Here is a 24,531-nt window from a genome sequence, read left to right as displayed (position 1 = left end):
GCATCTCTGTCAATTCTGCAGCAGGTTATTTTTTCTCTGGACAGATCAGATCAGTTGTCTCATCATTCCCACTCAATGCTGTTTAAAATTTCAATCAGACTGTTTTAATTTACCATTGCTATCAGGTGAATGGACTTCTGTGGCCTTACATACGGTCCTGTTCAATTAATTTCAGCCTGCAGTTGCTTTTGTGACTCTCCTAGCTGCTAAACATACCTGTGCTCCAGGCAGGCAGTGAATGGAGGAAGGCAGCAGCTGCGTGCTGAGCCTGCAGGCTGCTGGGTGGCTGCAAAGCAAGAGTGAGGTTTGGATTCACGACGCAAAATGGAAATCAATTAGCCATGATGAGGGGCAATTTTCAGACCATTAGACGCAAGTTTATGACTCTTCAGTCTCACAACTTTCTGCCAGATGATGACAGTGAGCATGTCTAAACTGCACAGCACTTGGATGCCATAACAACAAATGAGGTGTCTACAGAGGATGTGCTTGGTGGTGTCTCCGTAGTGTTTTGATGTAGTTGAGATACAGGATAGCTGGGAGGACAGAGAGGATTCAGGCTATTACTTTTACCTGTGTAGTACCACTTAATGAGCTGCTGCCAATTAAGTTCCCAGATGGTCCCACTGGGTGCTCTCCATTGTAGTATGTTGCTGTAATAGCAGTGGCAGCAGTAATAACCAACTGTATGCTTCTAAATGTCAATTTGCAGCATTACAACTTTTTTTTTTTTCTTCAAAAATGTTCATTCTTCCATCTTTTCTTTGGAGTCTGCAACAGAAGATAGAGGCTTCCTCATATGGCAGTGATTTACTGTGAGGTTATCTTTGTTAGTGATGTCCTAAACAGCTTCATTTAAAGTGAAGCTTGGCGCAATATATTACACTTGTTCAGCTGTTGAGTAGCTCATCACAGTTCACTGATCTAGCACGATGCCATTGACACCACTTAGTAATGAAGTGTGGGCAGCTGCGTCAGCTGTTCCTTGAGATTTACACCAATATTTAGTCCCACTGCGTTTGTAATCAAAATCCATTAATAAGGGAGATCCTTTATCTCTGGGAGGGGGAGTCTGTCCCCACTTTCTGTTCCTGCTTGTAGGAAGTGCTTGGAGCTCTTAATGAGTGAAACAAGCTGCTGCTCTGATGGATAATTTTCAGAATAAGTATCACTTAATCTTCAATGTACTGTGATCTACAGGTATTTTAATTTAAGACCTAATCCTCTTTTAAAAAGCAAATGGTTAGGGTCTGATATTTGGCTAGTTGTTTCAGTTCTTCATTGGGATAACAGGAGCTGAATTGTCTCTAATGTGCACTTACTTCAGTTACAGGGCCGTGCTCTGGCAAGAGCTGAGGGCATTGCAGTGGCATTAGGGGAATTTGCAGTATTATATCAGTTTTCAAATTGTGGTTTTAAGGAGATAGTACATAGCCATAACACCTGTAAGCCTTACTTGGTTCTGTAAATGTTCAGAAGTGATGAATGTGTTGTGTCTGTAGTGATGTTAAGTCTCCACGCTGAGTGCCTTCATGGGTTCTTGGTTTTGGTGGATGTCACAAGTTCAGATTGAAAGAGAAACTACTGGACTTTCTTGCCAGACCAGAGAAGGAGATGTTTCAAACTTGTTTTATACTTTGGAATGGCTTGATGTGACAAGACCCTGCATGTACAGCATCTATATTTGTTCGTGTAGTCAGGAAGGATTCTGGATATTAAGGATAAGTGGTTTTGGTGGTATAGGAGTGCCTAGGGACCAGTTTTGGTAGGTGGCTGTGCTTGAATTTTTCTGAACTTAGTGAAAGTTAGTTTTGTTTACAAAGCTTGCTTACATAGTGTGAAACAGAAGAGGTATGTGTGCTAAGTCTTTGTTTACCTGCAACTAATCCAGAGCTGCTGGATGAATCTCAGGTGTTGGTGAAACTAATTATGCCTTGAGATTATTTGGAGTTCATTGAGTCCAATTAAACTGTCTTATGAAATAATGTCAGAAAGGAATCTGAAAAATTTGCTAACTATTGATATTTTTTATTAAGAATGATGGTGCCGTTTTGAAAGTAAAAATTAATTTTCAGAGAACAGATAATAATCAAAAGATGTGAAGATCTGGTCTTCATTTGATGTTATTTGATTGCTTTTATTTTCTTTCTGTGGTAGTGATCACATGGAAAATATTTGTGGCTACTTAATGAAGTACACCAATCTCGTCACTGGTTGGCAATATCGGTAAGCTTTGTTTTTTCTGATGTTTTTCAGTAGTGGTCATTTTTGGCAACATCCAAATGAGCATGTTCCAATCTTCTTAAATAACACTGGAATTTCCCATTTTCTATTTGGCAAACGTGACAGAAGTGTCTTATGCGCAGCATTAAAAAAGATGCACAGCATTGGTACTGTTCTCCCTGCCCATTTCTGAAAACTCGTACTATTCCCTTTGTTTTTTTCTTTTGAGGATTCAGCCCTGCTGCCAGATAATACCACATTAGATAAATAAGAAGGCTGAAAATCCAAACTCAAGCAAACTTTTCCCTTTAGTTCCCTCAGCTGTTTGTTTCCCATGGATTAACTTGCTCTTTTGTAATAGGTGAACCCTTCTGGTCAAACACACTGCTTCCTAGAGCAGCACAGCTCAACCAAATAGATATCAGAAATAAGTCCTTTGTGTATCTCCTTGGCCAGATTCTTGTTCCCTCTGCCATGCAGTAATTTGTGTCAATATGCTTATTGTTACTTCACTGTTCTGTAACTGTTCTATCCTTAGTTTACATACTTTAAGGGTGAGTTAGGCCTCAGAGTTCCCAAAACTTTCAAAATCTTGTAATAGCATTCTTATTCTCTCACTCTATAACATTCCTGATCTTTGAGGAAAAAAATTGCTGAGAATTTGTGGCCAGCCTTGTTGGGAATGTATTTCACGTGACTGGGGCTGAATTGACACAAATCTTTAAATCCCAATCCCATCTCTACTGACTTGTAATGAACTTTTGACTTCTTAGCTTCTTTCCCCTTTGCCCATCCTTCTTAAAAATAACAGCCCAGGCTTATTTTCTGTGTTTACTTCGTCACCGTTGCAGGTTTTTTGTTCTAAACAATGATGCTGGCCTGCTGGAGTACTTTGTGAATGAGCAGTCTAGATACCTGAAGCCCAGGGGCACGTTGCAGCTAGCAGGAGCTGTAATTTCACCCAGTGATGAAGACTCGCACACCTTTACAGTCAATGCTGCCAGCGGGGAGCAGTATAAACTAAGAGGTAGGACTACTGTTCTTGGGGGCACTTTTCCACTAGAGGCACTCCTATCTTCTACCTGTGGCTGCTGTTCTGGGCTTGGCTGTGTGTCTAAAAGCAAAAGAACTTGTGCAGCAGGCTGTTGCAATGAGTGTTTTGTGTGAAACGCACAATGTTATGGCTAATCAACATTTTTTTGGATCTAAAACTTGCTTAGCTGACCTGGAAAGTCCTCTGCCTGTTTCAAAGAATTGCGTGTTTTTTTGTTTTTATTTTTATTTTTTTGCCTGTACTTAAATATCTTCATGTATATGATCCTTTTTCTTTGCTTTTGTTAGCTACTGATGCTAAAGAACGACAGCACTGGGTTAGCAGGCTGCAGATATGCACACAGCATCACACAGAAGCTATTGGGAAGGTATTGTATGATTCATATTTTCCTGGGCAAAAATAATTTAGGGTGGTGGAAGAAGTAGGTGGAAATGCAACTATCCTGTTATCTAAAACAAATACTAGCAAAAGAGCGTGTGGTTGGGCTTGGGACTCTTGACAAGGAACATTCCTCTGAGCAATAGCTAACTTGTAATGGAAGTATGCTTTAGGAATGAAATGAAGTGGCTTTGCCTTGGAAGATTTGAGTGGTCCTCCCTGACCAGGTGCTGGTGAGCTGGTATTTGATCGGGAAGCAGAACTTAATGATGAGGGCAAAAGCTTGGCTTTTCCAGTGGTTCTTGAACTTTATTTAATTTTTATGGAAGGTCTTTCATTGGGAAGTTTTACTTTTTATTTTCCTTTTTTTCCATGTTTGAGAAATAAGCCATTAATTCTTCAAGTGTTGCTTACCTTTGTTCTTTGTGGGGTGGTTGTGAATGTAATACTTTCTGTAGAAACTCCTGATTAGTATAAAAGCTATATGCTATCTGAATGAAACCTTGCTTTTAAGATTGAATGATCTACAAGGGATTTATCCTGAATTAATGTTTACTTCAATTAATAGATCAGACTGAAATTCCTTTCTCTCAAATGTGAATTCTACCCACACAGGACACACAGGCAGTCAGTTTCTAGAACTGGTGCAGATCAAGGACTAATTTTCAAGTCAGAAGTGATAGGTATTGATCCTTCTCATTGCACTGATTCCTTATAATTAGACTGTAAAACAGGGCAGTTGTCAGCAGTACAAAATATTCCTTTTAGCAGTTGCTGCTGATATGTTTATGGCTTTGTCATCTGTTAGTGTTTCACTAAGAATCCGGGATTAAATGTTCTTCTATGTGGTTTAAATTAGAACACTTGCTGGTTAATTATTGTAATTAATTGTAAATATTTCTCAATCTTATTTATTTATTCACCAGAACAACCCTCCTCTGAAATCTCGTAGCTTCTCTCTCGCATCCCAAGGAAGCATCAACTCTCCAGGGCTGCAAAGAAGACCTAGCCAAAACACAGTTTCCTTTTTCAACGTTGGGCATCACAGATTACCCACTGGAAAAAGAGGTCCTATTCTGCAGCCAGATCACCTTGTAGATGTCCGAGAGGTCTGTATACCTTGAATTACCTAACAATCTCTTGAAAGAACCATTGTCTTATGTTTAGCATTGTGGAGAAATCTGTTTTTAATTAGATGCATATATTGTCAGTCACATCTCCTAAACTATTACTGCTTAGCTATGTGAGATTAAGTGATTTATCCTGACTTGTTGTAGAATCATATGACACGTATTCTGTGGCTGTGATCTTTGCAAATCGGGTGCTATAGGTTTGCCATCATGTGGTATGTTACTGACATGTTAAACATCATGCTTTTTTCCAGTGTCAAGTTGTAGACCAATCCACTGAGTTGTTCTTTTACCTTGTTTGACCTTTGTTATTTCATAGCACTTCTGGTATTAGTGAGTATTTTAGCATTAGCAGTGTAATTAGCACTAACTGGGATAGCACTTATTGGGAAAAGGTTTCTAATGGAGGGCTTTTTAATTTAATGAACAAGGGTCTAGCAAGCAGAAATTGTTAAAAATTGCACTTAGAGAAACTGGGACAAGAGAGCATTGTGTCGTTAACCCCAAAATGTCTGTCTGGACACTGTGGTAAATTCATCAGTGGGAGTTTGTAATTTGGGGTACAGAATGCTTTGCCCTGGTAGGTATGCTTCCATCATCAGTGTTCTTGATTTAGATCAAGTCCTGTGGCATAATTGTTCACCAGGCTGCACGGAGGGTCTGTGTTCAAACCTCAGCATATGTGAACTTCTGTTCATATCAGAGTGTTTTCTACAAGTTAAATGACTTCTCTTAGCATTGCCAAAAGAGCAGGAAATGATTTGTTGTTTCCTTTTGGTTATTACGTAGTTGGACGACAATTTGTTTGTATCAGCTTAAGTTTTTTGATCTGTGTAAATGAAGAATGCCCTGGATGTCAGTTTGCTTATCTTCTTGAAGTCAAAATGCTTGTTGGATACAAGCCTGGGATTTTTTAGATACAGTTAAAATGCTTGAAATAACAAAAGGCAAGTTACATTTGAGCATTCTTGCTACATTTGAGGTGAATATACTTCCAGTGCTACCAATCCATTTGAGAAGCTATGGGAAGAGCCCTTTTCTTTCAGGTTATCTGCTGTGTGGTGATTCTTTCTGTGAACTTCTCAATGGCTTGCAGTGCAGCTATTCTGTTGCTCCCTTTCCCTTCTCCTTGCTCTTCACCAAATAGCCTTTCCCAAATGCTGCTTACTAGGTTGACTTGCAAAACAGGAGATCTGAGGGGATTGTTGTGCTGACTTACTGTAAATATAGGTGCACGCATTTGCAAAATGAGAGCTATAGCTTACATACTTCTGACCTCTTGTTTTCTGTAATAGTGCTTGTTTCCCCTACCACCAGCACTGTTTCTTTGTTTTACAAATCTGAATATCCAAACAAGAAGAACTTAAGCCTGTTCAAAGTACACTTGTAGAAAGGGCAGATGTGGCTGTTTAAATGCCAGCGCTGAGTATGGTGTGACTTGTCTTGTTGTCTGACCTGACCCTGGAATGGAGTGCTGAGCAAAGGTCACCAGAAGGGCTGCAGTGGTTTGCCAGCCAATTCCCATCCTTTTCTTAACTCAGCAGAAGCTTATGAAGTATTGAGGGAGTGGTGGTAAAGAAGACTTAAATCATATTCTTGACACTGTTCTACTGGTTACATAGCCCTGCCAGTGCAGACACCCCATTCACTGAGTGTTTGCTGGCTTCCTGCACTGCCACGCCTGGGACAGGTGCCTGTATGTGGATAACTGCACCTCTGAAGAGCCAAGGCATCTGTATGTTCACACCACAATGTACATTGTGGCCAAGCCCTAAAATGTTCCAAATACCACATACTGTGAAGTCAGATGAATACCCATTGCTCGAGTACTGTGTAAAACCTTAACAGCAGTTCCTGGAAGAAACTTGAGGCAAGAACATGGAAAAAAAATATTAGGATAACTGCCAGAATTGCTAAATTAAAAGCCTCAATAGTACCGCAGCAGTAAAGCTTCTACTCTGCTTAATCAGTCTATTTTTATATTTAATTTACTGTCTGAATGCATAATGATGGCAGAGTAGCAGCACCCGATTGCATTAATGCTGTTTGTTGTGCCTTCCCAGAAAAGTGACTAATGTGTATAAGAGTCTCCTTTCATCCCCATGATTTGAAGTTACACTTCTGTGAGCTCAAGGAGGAATTTGTATTATTTTGTTGAAGACCACAGTGTGCTGGTGTGTGTTCATGCTCTACCTCTGGCAGGCAAATGAGATGTGCTGTTGCAGACCCCGTAATGTAGGGGTGTACAGCTTCCAGAGGAAGCAGGAAAGGAGACCAGGGGAGAACAAGGGAAAAAAAAAAAACAAGGAAAGCTGTAATTTGAACACACAGTGAAGGTGAAAATCCTGCTGCTCTTTCTATTCCCTCTGCTAAGTAAACAGTGCGATAGCAAACCTATGCATAGCAGCGGTAGGGATGTTAATAAGTTGCTATGTATTTCAGTGAGAATTTAATGATGTTTAGTGGCTGCATGAAGGAAAGAAGTATGGTTAAATCTACACATACCTCTGACATTTTAGTTTTATTATCATTAAGTCATGTGGGACTCTGTGTATGCATGTCTGGCACATCACGCAACACGCTTCCATCACCTTCTGATGCACACCTGCTTTGTTTGGTAGATGATGTCTCAGGCTGAGGGCCAGCAGAGAGACTTGATCAGGAGCATAGAATGCCTTCCTGTGTCCGGTCACCTTACGTCCTTGGATCAAGACCTATTAATGCTCAAAGCAACTTCCATGGCAACCATGAACTGCTTAAATGACTGTTTCCATATTCTCCAGTTACAACACGCTTCACAACAAAAGGGATCCTTACCAGCAGGTGAGTGTAGATGTTCACAAAGAGCTGAATCCTGTAACAAGTATGAAGCCTTTCTCTCTTCACTTCTGAAAATGCTTGTGCCACTAAATCTAGTTGCCTGTGGGCAGAGACATCTGCTGTCTGCCTTGTTACTGGTGGGCTTGTCTAGATTTGTTGATGTTGAGTAGAACTCCTGTGCATATTTTCCCTATTGTCTATTGATTTCTCTATTAAGGAAATCTGTGATAGCTGCATGAATGAAACAACTGATTGATGCAGATGATCTCATGACAGAAAAAAGTCCGTAAGGCTCTGCAAGAGATTCCTTTGGGATGCAGGAACAGTAATGGTGGTGGGGGATTTCTGTGGGGTCACAGGTACAAAGGATATGTGCTGTCTGCAGGAGCTCTGCCAAATGTCACGTTTCTCTGACTTATTTACACACTTAATGCCTACTGTAAGCATTTACATATGCAAAGCTTTAATTTCTAGCAAAGCATTAAAATAACAAAGCTCTGAATTTGCTTAGTGACTTTGTAAGCAACAAACTTTACTCAAATGCTTCTATTATGCGACAGGTGTGTTATACTAAGTATGCAATAAACTACGCTCGAAAGTTGTCACTTACTTTATCTTTCTCATATTCCTATCATTTTTGTGGTATTTGCTTTGGCAATGCATATTATTCCAAAGCTATAATTAGTTTAGCTTTCCACATGAAGAAAGTTTGTTGTATTGATGTCGTTTATTTTAAATGATGACAGATTTTAGAAGGGAAAGCGTGAATAGGACAGGTTAACTCTTGCTATATTTCAGTTCAAAAAGGACTTTATAGAAACAACGAACTGGATGCCATCTCTCCAAATCTTAGTCTGACTGCAAAGTTATTCACACTGAAAGAACTTCTCCTGCTCCCAGCTAATTTGTAATAATCAGTGTGTAAAGATGGGAGATCGCTCTCTTTTTGATGTTGTGGGTTTTTTTTGTTTTGTTTTTGTTTTTTGGTGTGTGCTACAAAGGTGGCTTTGTGTTTGTTTTGCCTTTGAATCACTATGATTTGTGGGGGTGAGGGGGAAATCAGCAGTGCTTGTTGAGCCCCATTCTGACTTTACAAGTTCAGCTTTGTGAGGAAGAATGCCAGTTTGCTATAATTGTAGAAGGGGGTCAGGGAGGGAGGAACAAACTAAAATACAAGCAAGAAACCCAAGAGGAGTGAAAATAGTGCCCCAGCTGTATTAAGGTGTCCCAAAAATCAGACTTGGAGATGAATAGGGAAACTTCAACTATTGGCTTGAGTTTCAGAAATGTTAAGTGATAAAATCATGTACTGGATTTAAAAAAAATGAAAAATAACGGCTCTCTTAGGGGATGAGAAGATCACAGGTAAGGAGAATAGGTTGTGTTACCTCAAGTAGCTGAGAACATATTTGAATGTGATATTCCAATGGAAGAGAAGTGTTGGTGTGATATCCTGTCCCCTCTATTGTTATAGCATACCTGCTATCTCAAATCACTTTTTAAAAACTCCTAGAATTTACCAGTGAAATGAAATTGAACTTCTGAGATTCTTTTAGTAACTGATAGCATAAAATGGGGGATAGCTGTTAAATCCAAGCCAGTGCATAGGCAGTGTGTGTGCATTACGTGCAGTCTACAATGCACGCTTAGAGATTCTTGTGTTCTTAAAAGCTGTACATTTTTTTTCCTGCCCCAGTACTTTTCCTGGTGGAAATGTTCTTATTTAAATTTCCTCCGTTGAGACTGAGGCTGTGACCTAGTTGCAGGTAACAGAGCTCTGCAAGGAAAGGATTTTGGATGGCATAGAAAGATCACATCCTTTCTGATGTGGGTTCTGAAGTGCAGTAGGATGCCTTATCAGTTCTACAAATTGGGACTTGCACATCATTTCTGCGCTAGCACCTTGTCACAATTTGTGTTTTGATTCAGTAAAAAACTTCAGGAGTCACCCGTTCATTTATTAGCCTTTGAAAAAGAATGGAACATTTGCATTATTAATGAGGAACTTGATCTATCCTGATAAATTAGCTGTGAGTAACTGGAGATATCGAAGTCATTGAGTGGGTAAACAGCTTTCCAAGCCCTGCAGCTTTTTTGAGCAACTATTATTTATTCAGCAGCATGCTCCTGCTTTCTTTGCAGCCAAGAAAAGATGAGTATCCTCTCCAGAGAAATCATTGGCAGCAAAACTTTTTCTTCTTTAGCTTTTTTTTAGTCTGGAACTGAGCTGGGCTTGAGAAGGTGGTAACTGGTGTGCTTTTTTTGTATGAGTTAAAGAAACCTGCAGGGGTTACGTTCCTGTCGATTGGGTTCTTCCTGAAGTGTCTGATTACGCCTTGCCTGACACCAGCGGGTTGCTCCAGTCCAAGTTGCACGCATTACAGCTCGCCAATCGCAGGGTTTGTGCTAATGATCACCGAAGGTGGTGTCTCATTGCACCACCTTTGTTCGGTGGCTGCTGAAGGGATTGGCTGCAGGAGGATCTTGGTGCTTTCAGCTTCTCCTTCAGAAAGCTGTTCTGGGGACAACTGCTATCTGCTGCCCTCGTGGAGGATGAGCAAGTTTCAGCGCAAACTCTCTTTTGCTTCAGGAACGACGATCAGTTGGTTGGAACCAAAGATATCTCTGTCAAACCACTTCAAAAATGGGGCAGCTCAGAATTTCCCAGCAGAGATAAACAAGCCAGCATCTGTCAGAGAGGAGCAGTCCATTGCGGAGCCCTGCCAGCTAACAAGGGTAAGGTAATGTGAAAATCCTCTTTCTGTGGGGAGTTTTTGAGGAATACCTGATCGTGTTATGTGAAAGTGGTTTAAATACAGTTCTTCTCATACTTTTCAATTGGCTGCGTTGGAGGAGGAGCAAGCGCAATTGCAGAAAATTAAAGTTTCATGGCATGCTTTTTCAATGAATTTTGCAGCTTTCTCTAAATAGCTGTCACAGGGAGCCAATTGGGACAGTAATGCCAGGTGATGAGAGGCGCTGTTCCTTTGCATGTTGATCTAAAACAACTGGAGGCTGAAGTGTAGAAGACCTAATTGGAATTCATGACACTCACAAAATAGGCCCAAGAAGAGATGCTTATGTAGATGAGAGGAAAAAAATTGCCCGTCTCCAGCTATTAAATCTTCCCATCTTTCTTTTCCAGCTTTTGCTGCATGTGTTTTTCTTAATGTGAGCGACTCTCGTCACTTGGCTTCAGGACGGCTTAATGTTTCTGAAATACAACTACAGTCTGTGTCATTATAACTGTCAAAAAGAATATGAAGTGCAAAATATTCAAGTAAAAGAACAGGATTATTTAAAAAGATGTTTTTCTAGCTGAGGTAGAAAACTGTAATTACATTCTTTCTATACCACTTGATTTCACACAGTTCTTTATGTGAGGCTGCTATTGTGAAAAGGTCATGTATGTCTCTACAGCAGCATCTGTTTCACTTTGCTATCTTACAGCAAAATGGCAACTGAAACGTCTTTAGGTTTTTATATTCGTTAGTTTTTAAATAGGTCTAATTGTCATTAAGTTAAAACGGGGAAAAAAACGACAAGCAAAACTGAGCAGCAAATAAACAGGAGTTTTCAAATGTATCCCTTTTGGTTCCTTCCTCCTACTAAGCACTTAAGCTCCAACTCCATTAATTTTTAATGTATGCCACTGTCTGTAGTTGTGGTATGACCAGTATTACCACTTTCCATGGATGTTTTCAGCTGGCTTATTATTTGGTAGTAGAACAACATAGCGCCCTTGGAATGGACTCGTTCATGTAGCAGGGGGGTTGGAGCTTGATGATCCTTGAGGTTCCTTCCAACCCAAGTCATTGTATGATTCTATGGTTCTGTGTGATACTGCACTGTTTGTCAGACTATGGGCTCTGCATGAGGACATGGACCCTTGTGCTTTCTGTGGTGGTTGGGTGATGAGGAATTTGCCTTGAGCTGATGGCTGCTGATCTAGGGGGAAGGCCTTAGGGCAGTTACATATTACTGCCATCTCGTGGTACTCAGGGCATCACCCCTCTGCCCAGCTGTTTGTCCCAGGATGTTCCACAGATATCTGGATTTGTATAATCTCTTGTATCATACGTGGAGAGTTACAGTACAAGAGGAAGTCCTTTTTGGATACTGTATGGATAAGATACATCTTTGACCTAATGTTTATGGCTCTTATTCCAGGAACCTGAAGAAGTAAATCCAGATGAAGAGCTGGAGGACCTCTGTGATGATAAAGAAGATGATCTAGGAGGAGTGGAGGAACAGCGCAGTGTTATCTTGCATCTCTTGTCTCAGCTGAAACTTGGCATGGACTTAACGAGAGTAAGTAACTGAAGTGTGAAGACATCTCTTTGAATGCAACAGACTTAAATGAACTGTTTGATCTCCTGCTTGAGACACTCTTGTCTTGCTTATTACAGTAAAGCTAGTTCTGTGAGGTTAATTGTCACTGCAGGGAAGGAAAAGACTGATAATACATCCTTCTTATACTAAAATATTTTTTTCTTGGCCCAGCAAAAGATATCCCTTCCACTTTTTTATTACAGTAGTGGATATAGATGGGGAAGTGTAAAATCTTTTGCTCAAAGGTAGAGGGTTAGCTTAATTTATTATTTCTGATAAATGCTTGTCCTGTTTCTATGATGTGAGAGACAGCTGGCTTTCAAGCATGTTGGCACAGCTTGTGTGCTTTTTCACTCTATTAGACAAAACCTTTTCTAACCTCTGCTCTGAACCTTCCTTGCTATAGTTTGAGCTCCGTCCTGCCCGTTTTCTACTCTACAGGTATGTGGAACACATCCCTTTCTTCAGAGCTGGTTTGTTTATTTGTTACTGGGGGGTACTCAGTCCCTTACCTATTGGATTCTTTTCTCTTTTGAGATACTTTTCTAGGATCCATGATCACTCTACTTTGCTCATATCTTCAAAGAGGGGCAGTAAGGTTCAATCTGAAAGCACGGTGTCCGAAGCAAGACAGAATCTCCACCTGAGAACTTCCCTTATGAAATTGCCTGCCTCTTCTTACCTACTTACTACAACCTTTTGCTTTATTTCAGGTGGTTCTTCCCACTTTTATTTTAGAGAAGCGATCGTTGTTGGAGATGTATGCGGACTTCATGTCCCATCCTGATCTCTTCATTGCGATCACGAATGGCAGCAGCCCTGAGGAGAGGATGATCCGCTTTGTGGAGTATTATCTCACTTCCTTTCATGAAGGTCGCAAAGGAGCTATTGCTAAGAAACCATACAATCCCATCATTGGGGAAACATTTCACTGCTCCTGGAGGATGCCAAAGAGCGAAGTAGCCACTGACGGTGGCAGTAACATCTCTGGTCACTCCACCTCTGAGCAAATAACTTTGTCTAAAGATCTGGAAGGCCAAGCAGAATCGGACTACTACACAGTAAAGTTTGTAGCTGAGCAAGTGTCCCACCACCCTCCTGTGTCAGGATTTTATGCTGAATGTGTGGAGAGAAAAATGTGTGTCAATGCTCATGTCTGGACAAAGAGTAAATTCTTGGGAATGTCAATAGGGGTGACAATGGCTGGTGAAGGTAAGTGTAACATTTTTCCTTTATTTGTCTTACGAAGTTGCTGAACACAATAATTTGAGAGAGAATTCAATGCTGTGTGTCTCTGTCAGAAATACAGGTGAACAACGCTTGGTAGTTTTGTTTCAAAGGTGTTTCAGAAAAAGCTTTTTGCCAATACTACACTTGCTACCGTGGGTTTTCAGGCTTTTTTTTTTCCTTCTGATTTTCCTTTAATCTCAAATCTGGAGAAACCTTTATGTACTGTCATCTGGTGATTTTTTTTTTTTTTAATGCTTTACAAAGCACAGGTGATAACTAAGTCCTCATTATAAACAGCAGGCTTAGGGGGAAAAATAGATAAGTTTACACTTCGCCAAAGATGAGGAATATATTGGAATTCAATTTTTGACTTCTGAACCAAAGAGCAGTAAGTGCAAACTGGTCTTTGTGAGTGTTTCCAAAGCATTGCACAAAATAAGTTGTACCAGATATTTGTAAAAAATAAACACTATTTGCATATATTGCACTTGTCTTCCTGTTGAAGTTTTAATTCTCTTCAGCTATGGAAATTTGATCCTTTAGGGTCAAAGTGGGTAATTCCTCTTTAGCAGTAATTTTACTGTGAGAGTTGAGACAGCATTGCCCGTTATGTTTCTTGTGCATATTGCTCAGCAACTGATGGCATGTGGGTTCAGACATTTTAGTGTCAGCTGGATACCTGACAAGTAGTGAGCATGGCAGGGGGATGGAATGCATATCTCCATGCTTTGTCTGTACCAGGTAATTTCAGAAGTGAATGTCTCCTCTTGGGCTTTCCTCATATCATGAATCTGAAAACCAGGAGGAACTCTGAAAATGAATGTCAGAAGCACAGCGTTGGCATGCTGCAGAGGCATGGCTTGATGCAGACAGCAGTCAGCTGCCATACTATGCTCTTGTAATGCTGACAGGTAGACTTTCTATGATGTGGGTCTTTAATTCCTATTTAAAAAAAACAACAAAAAAAAACAACCACATCTTAAAACTCAGAGAAAATATCTGGTTTTCATGAGTTTCTTAACAAAAACTCTTGTCAGGAAAGAGTCAAGTCTATCTTGGCAAAGAAGTGTAGTAGCAATGAGTCTCTGCTACCTGCATTCAGGTAGAATAGGGTGTAGTAAATAGAGAAAATGAACAGGAATATTATCATTCCTCAAGAACTGCAGTTCAGGGTATTCATTCATTTTTTCCATTTGGCTGCATAAATGTCATGCTCCAGAGCTCTCCATAAGACAGTGACAGCCCTTTAACATTTGGCTGAGAAGTATGTTGCACTGCACAGTATTGTATTTTGTGGATAGATATCCTCAGGGTAATCTCATTTCAAGAAAGAAACATAAGTGTGTGTTATACTGAAAGCACTAACCTGAGTGTCTGGAATCTGTAATAAATGTCACTTTTGTTTTTCTTTCATGTGAAGGATTGATGAGGAAAAGTAGTCAGATATAGTACTGCCTGTGTTTCAGTAACTTGTTTGGTCATTTCTAAAACAGTGCTCACTTAAGGATGTTTCTTTGCACAGGTCTCCTAAGCCTCTTGGAACATGAGGAAGAATACACGTTCTCTTTGCCCTGTGCGTATGCTCGATCAATTTTGACTGTTCCCTGGGTAGAACTGGGAGGAAAAGTCAACATAAACTGTGCAAAGACAGGATATTCTGCAAGTATTAACTTCCACACCAAACCCTTCTACGGTGGGAAACTGCATCGGTGAGGACACTCTTTTTTTCTATTTTTCCACATTAGTCTGTGCTCTGGAGCTCCAGCAGCTGTGTAACTGCTTTTTTTCTGTGTGCTGAATAAGTGTTCCAGTAGTCTGAGCATGAGTCTGTTCTCGCTATTGGTGAATACTTGAGATGTTACTTTGCTCTGAAACAACATCTTGTGATCCTCAAGGAACAGCGAGGTTATATTTAAAGGCAGTAAAGAAATCCCTGGTTTCTCTGACTCTCAGTTCAAACCATTGGGAAAGCAGAGCTCCCGGCTCCTTTTCCTGACTACTGCAGATTTCTTCCTACTGAAATGAGTTGGTTAGCATCTTTTACAGCATGCTTTGTAGTTAGTTGTGTCGCCTTGAATTTTTTCACTTTGAGTACCTCAGCAGTATTATATGGAAGGAGTCTCCAGCTTACATTTAATCAAAAGGTAAAACAGTGTGGAGAAACAAATCCTATCAAACTTAAGAAACCTGAAGAAAATCTCTGGGTAGAAATACCTGTCAACTTCTGTTTCATTTCTTAAAGATCAGAATATTTGATCTTGTAATGGTGATTCCTCATGTATGCCCTTATTTAGAGGCTAGCGGATAAAAGAATACTAAGGGGAAGTTTGCTTGGGGTTTTTTCCAGGAAATCCCTGTAAACATCTGTGCACTTGGTGCAAAGCCTTTTAAAACTGATTAACAGTGGTGTTTTTAGAGATTCCTGTAGTAAGACTGCATGCTGCAAGATTAGCCTTGTGCTATTATGGTGACAGTGAGTTAAGGAAAAGGAAAGTGGAGCACTAGTCTCACACAGAATATGTGATTGCAGAGCATTTGCTCTCAGCTGTGTACTGGACAGCAAGTGTTTAAATCTTTCCTTAACTTTAATGCCCAAGAGACAGTAATGAAGTATGTAACTGCCTGGCACATCAGGACTTCTGAAATGTGATTTGTACTCTCAGATTGCAAAAAAGAAATAACTGGGGAGAAAAATACTTTTTCTGGAACATTAGAGCAAGGATCTACTTAAAGATAGAAAGGAAACAAAAAGTACCCAGACCTTCATATTGAAGTGCCTTGTCCCTTACATTCCCAGACATGCTTTGAATTTACCCTGCAGCCAAAGCTAACCATCTCAGTGACATCTGGAGAACTGAAGCTCACGTGTATTTAAATTTAAAAAAAAAAAAAAAAAAAAAAAAACTAGAAGTGAAACAGAGCAAAAGCTATGTCATTTGGGATCTTTATTTCCATTGCTTACAATACAGCTTCCACCTTCCAGTCACTCCAGTAAAAATTTAGCCGTAGGATGCATTTTTAAGTTAATGATTAAATTTCGGAAAATGTTCCGCTTGTCTCCATGAAATTAGTGGATATGGAGGCTTTTTTTTAGACAGATTCACGCAAGGTACTGGAAACTATTGGAAATCTGATGCAGTAATGATTGACCGTTGCCAAAAGAATCACTTGATGGGGAAGCAGCAGTGTTGTCATGGTTACACAGAGTGCAAGTAAGTTGCTATGACAACATTATAGATTTCTGTGTTGACCCTCATTGCCAGCCCTCAGCTGGGTATTGGCTGCTTGGCCCTGTGCCCCTTTAGCTTTACACAAACAGATGATGGGAGTAATCATGGATAGCCAGGCATATATCAGTCATGCCAAGCCTGCAGACAAAATGCTCCCAGGCTTTGTCCCAGGTATTAGTTCAGGCAGATACCATGTTCTGCAGTGTGGGAATGGTGGTGTCATTGAGTAATACGGTGGGAGGAAATATGGGTCACAACAAGAGTTTAATTTAGCAGCTCAATGCAGTGCCTTGTAATGCTGCACGAGTGATAAAACCTTGTTTATTTTGTGCTAAGTAGAGACTGTAATTTTATGATTGATATTAAAATACTGGGTTGTCAGGTGCTCTGCTGTCACCACTTAAGAATATTTAAGAGCACAGCCTTCTGGAGATGTGACTGCAGTGCGACCTGGCTGCTTTCTGGCACTCTGCGGATTCAGTCTGGGGGAGGATGGAGGCTTCGCCCCGTGCAATACCTTCAGTGAGGTGTGGGAGTCACAGGGAGAGAAGGCACCGTGAGAGGAAGGCTGCTTGTCCATGGCCTGCTCTTTTAGTTACTTTCAGAAACTCCTACCCACTTGTGAACTTCAGGAGGCATACACACGCTCTTACTGCTCTTGTTGTTCCCATTCGAGCTTGTTTTCCCAAGCAAATCTTAAATTTTGGTAATAGGAAACTGTGTGCTTGCTCAGCATGTCATTTTAGGTTTTTTCCCTCAAACATCTTGCAAACCAATTTAATCTTACTGGAAAGAGATGGCCAAAATTCAGATGTTTCATCCTAAATGGCCTCCTGCCATGAGCCAGTTGACTCTATCCTGCCATACCCACAGCATGCCCCATGAGTTCCCATCACATCCAGCACCCAGTATCCCTGTGCTGAAGGGACTGGAAGCTGGAGGATGGTGTGCTGTGTATTGTCTATATGCAGGTAATCAGAGCTTAATTGAAGGTAGAGATGGCGTCCTTTGTGCAGCCTGCAGCACCTGGCAAGTGAGGTCATGTCTTGAACATTACCTGTGTAATTTGCAAGCTCTTTTGTTTCCTTTTCTTCAAGATCTGCTTGAGCTGGGCAGTTAGTGAGATACATTCCTGGTAAAAAGCTTCACTTCTGTTTTTCAGTCTGAACTACATACCTGATGGGATGGATATTTTTCTCCTGCTTGTTACTTATGACATGCCTTGTTTGTTTGTTTTGGTTAAAAGATTCGAAACAATTCTGTGCTGAAGCCAAAACCAAAATGCTTTTCTGGGTAACATAAAGGGAACTGGAGCAATAAAGGAAAGTCACTTAGTGCTCTGAGCTTCTCCATGCCTTCAAGTAACTAACATTTGTCAGGACAGTGTGACAAGCATGCAAACTCTTTTGGAATGAGGTTGATCAATGCAGTGAATCGTCCTAAGGTGTCTCTGACCACGATGTTTTAAAAAAACACAATTTCCTAGAGTCACAGGTGAAGTGAAGCAGAACACGACCAACACAGTGGTGTGCAGAGTGCAAGGGGAGTGGAACAGCGTGCTTGAATTCACCTACAGCAACGGGGAAACAAAATATGTGGACTTGACAAAATTGTCGGTGACACGAAAACGGGTCCGGCCCATTGAGAAGCAAGGACCATTTGAATCTAGGTAAAATACATACATTTATTTTTGTCTGACCCTTTTTTGTCCTGAGTAGTCTGGTGAGAATGCCTTGGAAAAACCACACAGCTGAGTAGTGCCTGCTGAGGAAGGTCCTTACGAGTAGCTGCCTGTTGAATAATGCTTCCTTAGCCACTTCTAAAGGGTGTGCAGGCAGGCATTAGATGGGTGCAATTGAAGCCTCAGAGCCTTTTCTTATCTGCTCCTGTAGGTGTGAGGCTCAGCCACAGGCCTCTCCACCTGTGTCACACCGTCATGCTTTGTCTTTTGTTGGTTTGCTCTGCATAGAGCAATTATTTTGGAAGAACTGCATGCAGTGATCCTGCCTTGTGGCTTAATGTGGTGAGCTAAGGAAACTTTGGAAAACTGAAGTTAACAACTTGGTTTGTAGGAGGCTGTGGCAACATGTAACGGAGTCTCTGCGGGATGGAGACATCGATAAAGCTACAGAGCACAAGCGGGCCCTTGAGGAACGACAGAGGAATGAAGAAAGGCTTCGTGCTGAAACAGAAACTCCTTGGTGTACTAAATACTTCATTAAGGAAGTAAGTCCCAAAGTAGTTAGCTGGCAAAGGCAGAGCTACAGTGGAAGCAGGTGCATGTGTGGGTGTGTTCTGTCAGAACAGAGTATCTGGCCTTGCATTTTATCATTTAGTTTCATGGGATGCATACTGCTAAGGTAACACGTGAGCTCCCAAGTGTGATTTACCCTTTGTTTCCCAAACACTGTGATTATTTTTTTTTCAATTAATCTATAATTAAATGTTTAGAGGCATTCACTTTCAACTTAGAACTTATTTTCTGGCATATTAAGTTTTGGATGGAGCTTATTGGTTGAGCTATTGAACAAATATTGCAGTAATGGTATTAATATTATGGTAAGTTGAAGTGCAGGCTGTGCAGGAAAAACAAGTGGCTACTGATATGCTAGCTCTGAAATAGACGTTCCTTACGATCCAGGTGGTGTTGTACCCATAAAATTTTTAAATGTAAACCAGAACTACATAATTTCCAGGAACACAGTTGGGCTGTGTTAGAGCTGGTAATGGTTGGTTGTCCCTTTACTGTTGTCTTGGTTTGGCCATTTAATGAAATCTGGACCATGGAGTAGAGAAGGATGACTTTCTGTGTGGGTTAATTGCAAGTACAGTCAGTTCCCAGAGCTCAGCTGTGGCTCAGCTGGAATCATGCATGCTCTGAGGTAGGCTCAGTAGCCTGCAGTGTTGATCTCTGTCTTAATCTGTGTGGCTTAAAAGTATAAGCGATGTCCCTTCAGTTTTTCACAGCTATTGGTGTAGTAGTTGTGCAAAGAGACTTCAGCTGAGGCAGTGTCTGTTATAACTGTATTTTCTCTTTAAATTGCAGGGAGATGGCTGGGTTTATCATAAACCCCTTTGGAGAGCAGTCTCTGCCGTGCAAACTCAGCAAATGGACGCTAACTAGAAAAGCTGCTTAAAGATGAGTTTCCCGTTTCTGAAATTTTTTTTCTGTCTCTCAAAATGCAGTAATCACACTGAGTGTCCCCTTTTTATATAATAGCGAAAGCTTGAATGAGCGTAAGGAAATAAACTAGGGCACTTTAAAGCTATTCAGAACAAGATCGTAGAGACAAACTTGCCAGGTACACATTCAACCAACTTGTTGTTTTTTTTTTTTTTGTATGATCCAGAAGATTTTTATCTGACTTGTGTAAGAGTCTTCTAAGTAGGTCTGTCTGATTGCAAAAGCTGCCTAAGAGAAAGAGAAACTGTTTGGTGTTCAGAGTGACGTGGGAACTTCTTTCTACATCAAGCTCTATTTAATGACTGAAGTATGCTCGGTACCCATGTAGACAACAGCAACCAAAAATTGCTGCTTTTATGCCCAACATTAGACCTTCGTTGGCAAGAACAAACTGGACTGGTGCTTGGAAGATGTGCCTGAAATCAGTGTTAAGAACCAACTGGATCGTGGGAACTTCTTTCTTCAGAGAGAACATGTGCATGCATCGGAGGAATATGGAATATATGTAGAGACTACCTTTCTTTTTTATGGATTTATAAATGCAATTAGAATCGTAACCATGGAGAAATTTTTCCTCTGAAACATTTTAATATACTTGAAATATTTGACTTGAATTGAAAAAGTAATTTGAACACTTTTCAACTCCTAATTTTATTAAATCTTTGAGTAACCTTTTTTTTTCCCTCCTGTTGTAATGTAATGAGGTTTGGCCTTTTCTCTTCCACCTTCCCTTCCAAGGACTGAGGCTTTCAAACAGAACAGAAAATACACAATTTTGTATTTAAACTTCTCTACCCATCTGATCATCGCAGAGGTGAAGTATCAGTGTTACAAACTGTCCTTTGGATTGTTTTGGTTTTTCTCCTGTGGTGTTATTCAGAACAAAGCAGTGAAATGTGACCTGTGAATACATGGACTGTAGGTTTTGGTTTTTCATCTTAGATATTATTTAAAAAAAAAAAAGCTGATAATGCTGAAGACTGGGTATTGATTTGAAACACAATCTGGTATCAGGAAACTGTATTCAGGTACAAACATCCTTTGTTTTTTATACCTATTTTATTGAAGTTAAAGAATTGCTGGCAATTAAGATTAGTACTTATTATGGCTTTCGTTATTGTTGTAACTACAAGCTACCTTAATTTTTTCCAACAGTGGTGCCTTACTCTGTTTTTTCTTCTGATGTAGTCTTCCAGTCAGTGTATATAACATTATCTGCCACCTCCCAGCCATGGCAATGGCTGCACCTGATCCATCCTCATGAGAACTCACAGCTTTGTGATCTGGTAAGATATTTTCTGTGGAGAAGATACAAATGTAAGAGTGCATCAGAAGGTTTAAATCATCATGTTAACTTTCAACGCAAACTGTAAATTGTGCAAAAAAGTTGGATTTATGCACAACTGTCTTGATTTTTTCTTTTTCTTTTTTTTTTTTTTTTTTGTTGCTGTGAAATGCACTGAGATCTCAATGCGAGTCATAGTCCCTTTGTGAGAATTGGGGGTGGGGATAATAAAACTACAAAATGATTTGTTTGTTCTGTTTGCTTTACCTAGAAGTCAGGTGGCCAGGAAGAGTAGATTGTTGTCTTTTATACTGGAGATCTGTCTGTCTGGGCTTTCTCTGGCTGTTATAACAAGATATTTTGGCACTGTGCACTTCAGTAGTAACTGTATTCTCCAGCAGAAGAATGTGTTTGGGACCCTGCTGTCTTGTTTGTGATATTCTATACAATTACCCTGTCTTCATTTTTGGATACCTACTGGGCATTTTCATGTTCAACCAGGAATAAAAATATATATGAAAGCAGTGGGTCTAGCTTTTTCTTGTCTCTGGGTCTGCAGCCCATCTGGGCTGTGCTCCTTGGGCAGTTGGAGTATTTGGGGCAGGAATCACGGTGGCAATGTGTTAGCTTCCTCAGCTCAGGAGTTCTTTGGTATCTGCACCAAGCTGGGGGTGGTAGAGGAAAAAAATAAATTGACAACACTCCGTGTTTCCTGGTTGTTTTCTCTCTGTCGTATAGCAGATACCCCTTAAATAAACAGCAAGGGTGGTGCCAGGTCCAGCTGGTTCCTGCTGTGATCACTGCTACATTGACTAGACTTACTTCCCTGGATTACACTCAGCTGATAAACTTGTCTGTATTAGAATACAGACCTATGACTCAGCTGCTGAGCTCTGCTTGAAACTTTGACTGGGGAGTTTGTCAAAGTGATGGCTGAAAAGCTCCCATGTTCACCCTAAACCAATTTGTGTTCTTTGTATAATATCAGCCAAGTTATTTCTCTTCCACTCTCATCTGGTGTGCCTGCGGTTTCATGCTGAGAAAGCTGTTACTAATTTTGTCATGTAAAAATAGACCAACCCTGAAGTAGTCTTAAAATATGAGACGATTCCTTTTAACGTGGGGATGCTGCTAGGAAAATAAAGTCTTCCTTTGCTCAGATGATCACAAGAACTGGAATGACTTCGTGATGTGGATTTAATAATGATGCAATTTTCTAGTTTATTCTGGAAACAAAGGATGGAATTGAAAAATAGCTTAATTCTAGCTACTGAATATCCAACTCAAGTTTTGACATTTGTGTATTTTTTTTTTTTATTTTATTTTTTCCTAAGAGCTGCAAGTACTCAGCAGACTAATGTGTATTTTTAACACTGACCAGATTTGATTCTCTTGCGTAACTGCTGTTGTTTCCATCTTGTACCTTCTGGAGTGGAGGGGAAAGAGATGCTGCTTCCTGTGTAGGTACTTTGTAGAACCACAGTGAGTTAAATGAGGAGCATGGCAAAACGTAGGGTTTAGCCTTGTGTTCCTTTCTTTATGGCTTGATTCAGCTCCAGTGAAGTTGAGCAAAGTTCTTGCTCCTCCTTGGTAATTTTAGGGCTCTCTGAGCAGATCTTAGAGCCCTCTTTGGGGGTAGCATGATGCATCGCTTCTATTTAATGTGTGCGTTCAACTGTATGATCCAAAATGTGTGACTGTTGACTTGGTTTGCATGGGGAAAAGATGAATACATAAATTGGAGACTAGAGTTTATTTTTAGAGAAGCTTCTCAGTCTGTTCCCCTCTCTATGCCTGAAAGCATTCTTTTGAGAAGAATATCTGCAGTGGAAACTGTCAAGTCTAGAGGAAGGCTTGCTTCTAAGGAGGATTTCCATTTCAGCCTTCAGAAGTGAAGGAGCAGCCTTCAACTTCCAGTTTGCATCCAGGTTGATTCTTCTCTGTGTCCCGGTCACCTCTGGAAGGCCAGACAGAGACTTATGAAGCCTCTCAAACTGAATTGGGAAGAGGTATTAAATATATACATTGTTGCTATGTCCAAACAACTTGATGCAAATACAGTGAGGAAACTGCACTGGATGGTACAGGAAAGAAGGGTTTGACAGCTTAGAGGGAGTTTGGTGTGAGAAAAGCTGCCTAGTGCCTCCTGTTCCTTCTGGGCATACAGAGGACAGTCACTAATGTGTTAAATGAGACTGACGTGGAAAAGAGTATAGTTATGACAAACTGGAGGTGTGCTTTGAGGGAAGGGGCTCACTTGAGCACTGTAAGGTGATAGAAAGGAGCAGCCAGGCGTGCTGTGCTGGCAAGCAAAGCATTCCTCTTTCACGCTATCCTGAAAGAACCTCTGTGTAGGTGCACATCAGGTATGGGCTTGCAGGACGACTTGGTACAGCGAGAGGTTTTATTACCTTTGCTTACAAGAGTGGAAGGATTAAGATTTGCACAACGCTGTGGTTTGGTGTGGTGTGACTTACCTTTCTCATTCAGTTAATTGCCTTTCTACTGCAGAGGCTGCCTGGCTCGGTCTGGGAGTTATGGGGAGTAAAGGTCCTTACTCTGTCTGATTGTGTTTCTTCAAGTTGAGTAATGCTGTGGAGGAGGGGAAGTAACCGCAGGAAGAATTGGCCAACGTGCTTGTGTTGGCACTGTTAGTGTGGTAAGATCTGGTTGGGGGTGGCTGGGAACTAGATTGGTGGCAGGGGTGTGGGAGGTGTGCTGGTAGGTAGAGTTTGCCAACGCTGAGTGGAGATCTCTTAGAGCAGCAGGAGATCTCTGGAGCAGCAGTGCCTGTATTGGTCACTTGGTTTTGGTTTTTTTTTTTTTTTTTTTAACTGTTGAAGAAATTTCACCTGAGTAACTTCCATGCTCTTTGTTCCACTGCAACCTGTAACATCTCAGGCTGCTACCTCATCTTTTTTTGGGGTTTCTTTTTGGGCTGCGTATATGTGAGGGCCTTTCAAAAAATGTGTGAGCTGTGCAGAGTGAGCAGTTAGGAGAGAAGCTCCTGATGACAGCCTGGAAGGACTTCCAAAGATGGGCATTGAGTTCACGTACTTACTAATGAAAGATTAAATGTTATTGTTTTAAAAAATAATAAAAGAAATGCTTTGCACCATTATACACTTAAAGTAAGTACAAAATCAGTTCATATATAGTGTTGCAACTAAAAAAAAAAAAAGTAAATTGATTCCACAGTTCAGCTCATCGCTGGGAGGAAACAGATGTAATAAATAAGTTATGCACTAGATCGTAGTTCCTTTCCTGGGACTCTCGTGCTGAGGCTTCCTGCTGCTGCATCACGGCATGCTCCTGCTCCCATCATTGTCCTGCTGCTCCCCTCCCGCAGAGGCTGTTTTGCCGACCTCGTTGTCCGTGTTGTTGTTGAGGATGTCGTCGCAATCCATCTGCGCCATCAGGTTGAAGCGCTCGGCCACGCAGTGTGCGGTGAGGCGGGCCTCGGGGTCGTGGTCCCAGCACTCCGTGATGGTGTCACACAGGAAGCGCATCCCCTGCGGTCAGAAGGGTTGGTGTTAGGAGCTGAAGGCAGGGAGAAGAGGAGCGAGAAGCTGATCTAAAGCTTTTATGCTTTGCTGGGCTTTGGACAGCTTCCTGCAGAAATGCAGAAGGTAGGTTATGGTACGTGGCAATGTTTGTGTGTTGAG

General features: G+C 40.9%; 2 protein-coding genes across 3 annotated transcripts in view; one reads left to right on the top strand and one right to left on the bottom strand.

Annotated features, from left to right (window-relative positions):
• Positions 1 to 2,122: 2,122 nt before the first annotated feature.
• On the top strand, positions 2,123 to 21,387 carry OSBPL11 (oxysterol binding protein like 11). The gene is made up of 12 exons (XM_031554225.1): positions 2,123 to 2,226; positions 3,075 to 3,250; positions 3,565 to 3,644; positions 4,582 to 4,764; positions 7,407 to 7,608; positions 10,196 to 10,341; positions 11,776 to 11,916; positions 12,651 to 13,149; positions 14,690 to 14,876; positions 17,884 to 18,066; positions 18,470 to 18,623; positions 19,444 to 21,387. The coding sequence occupies exons 1-12, from the start codon at positions 2,165 to 2,167 to the stop codon at positions 19,519 to 19,521; spliced, it is 2,091 nt and encodes a 696-aa protein (XP_031410085.1). The 5' UTR covers positions 2,123 to 2,164; the 3' UTR covers positions 19,522 to 21,387.
• LOC100549829 (TGF-beta receptor type-2-like) overlaps positions 21,026 to 24,531 on the bottom strand; it is a 26,968-nt gene continuing 23,462 nt past the window's right edge. For both annotated transcript variants that reach the window (XM_031554226.1, XM_003207697.4), the window contains exon 7: positions 21,026 to 24,378. In XM_031554226.1, the coding sequence (XP_031410086.1) occupies positions 24,166 to 24,378 (213 nt within the window). In that variant the 3' untranslated portion in view covers positions 21,026 to 24,165. The remainder of the gene's footprint in view (positions 24,379 to 24,531) is intronic.

The sequence above is a fragment of the Meleagris gallopavo genome, chromosome 7 (assembly GCF_000146605.3).
Source record: "Meleagris gallopavo isolate NT-WF06-2002-E0010 breed Aviagen turkey brand Nicholas breeding stock chromosome 7, Turkey_5.1, whole genome shotgun sequence".
NCBI lineage: Eukaryota > Metazoa > Chordata > Aves > Galliformes > Phasianidae > Meleagris > Meleagris gallopavo.
The sequence above is the reverse complement of the archived record's forward strand: the minus strand, read 5'-3'. Positions and strand labels throughout refer to the sequence as shown.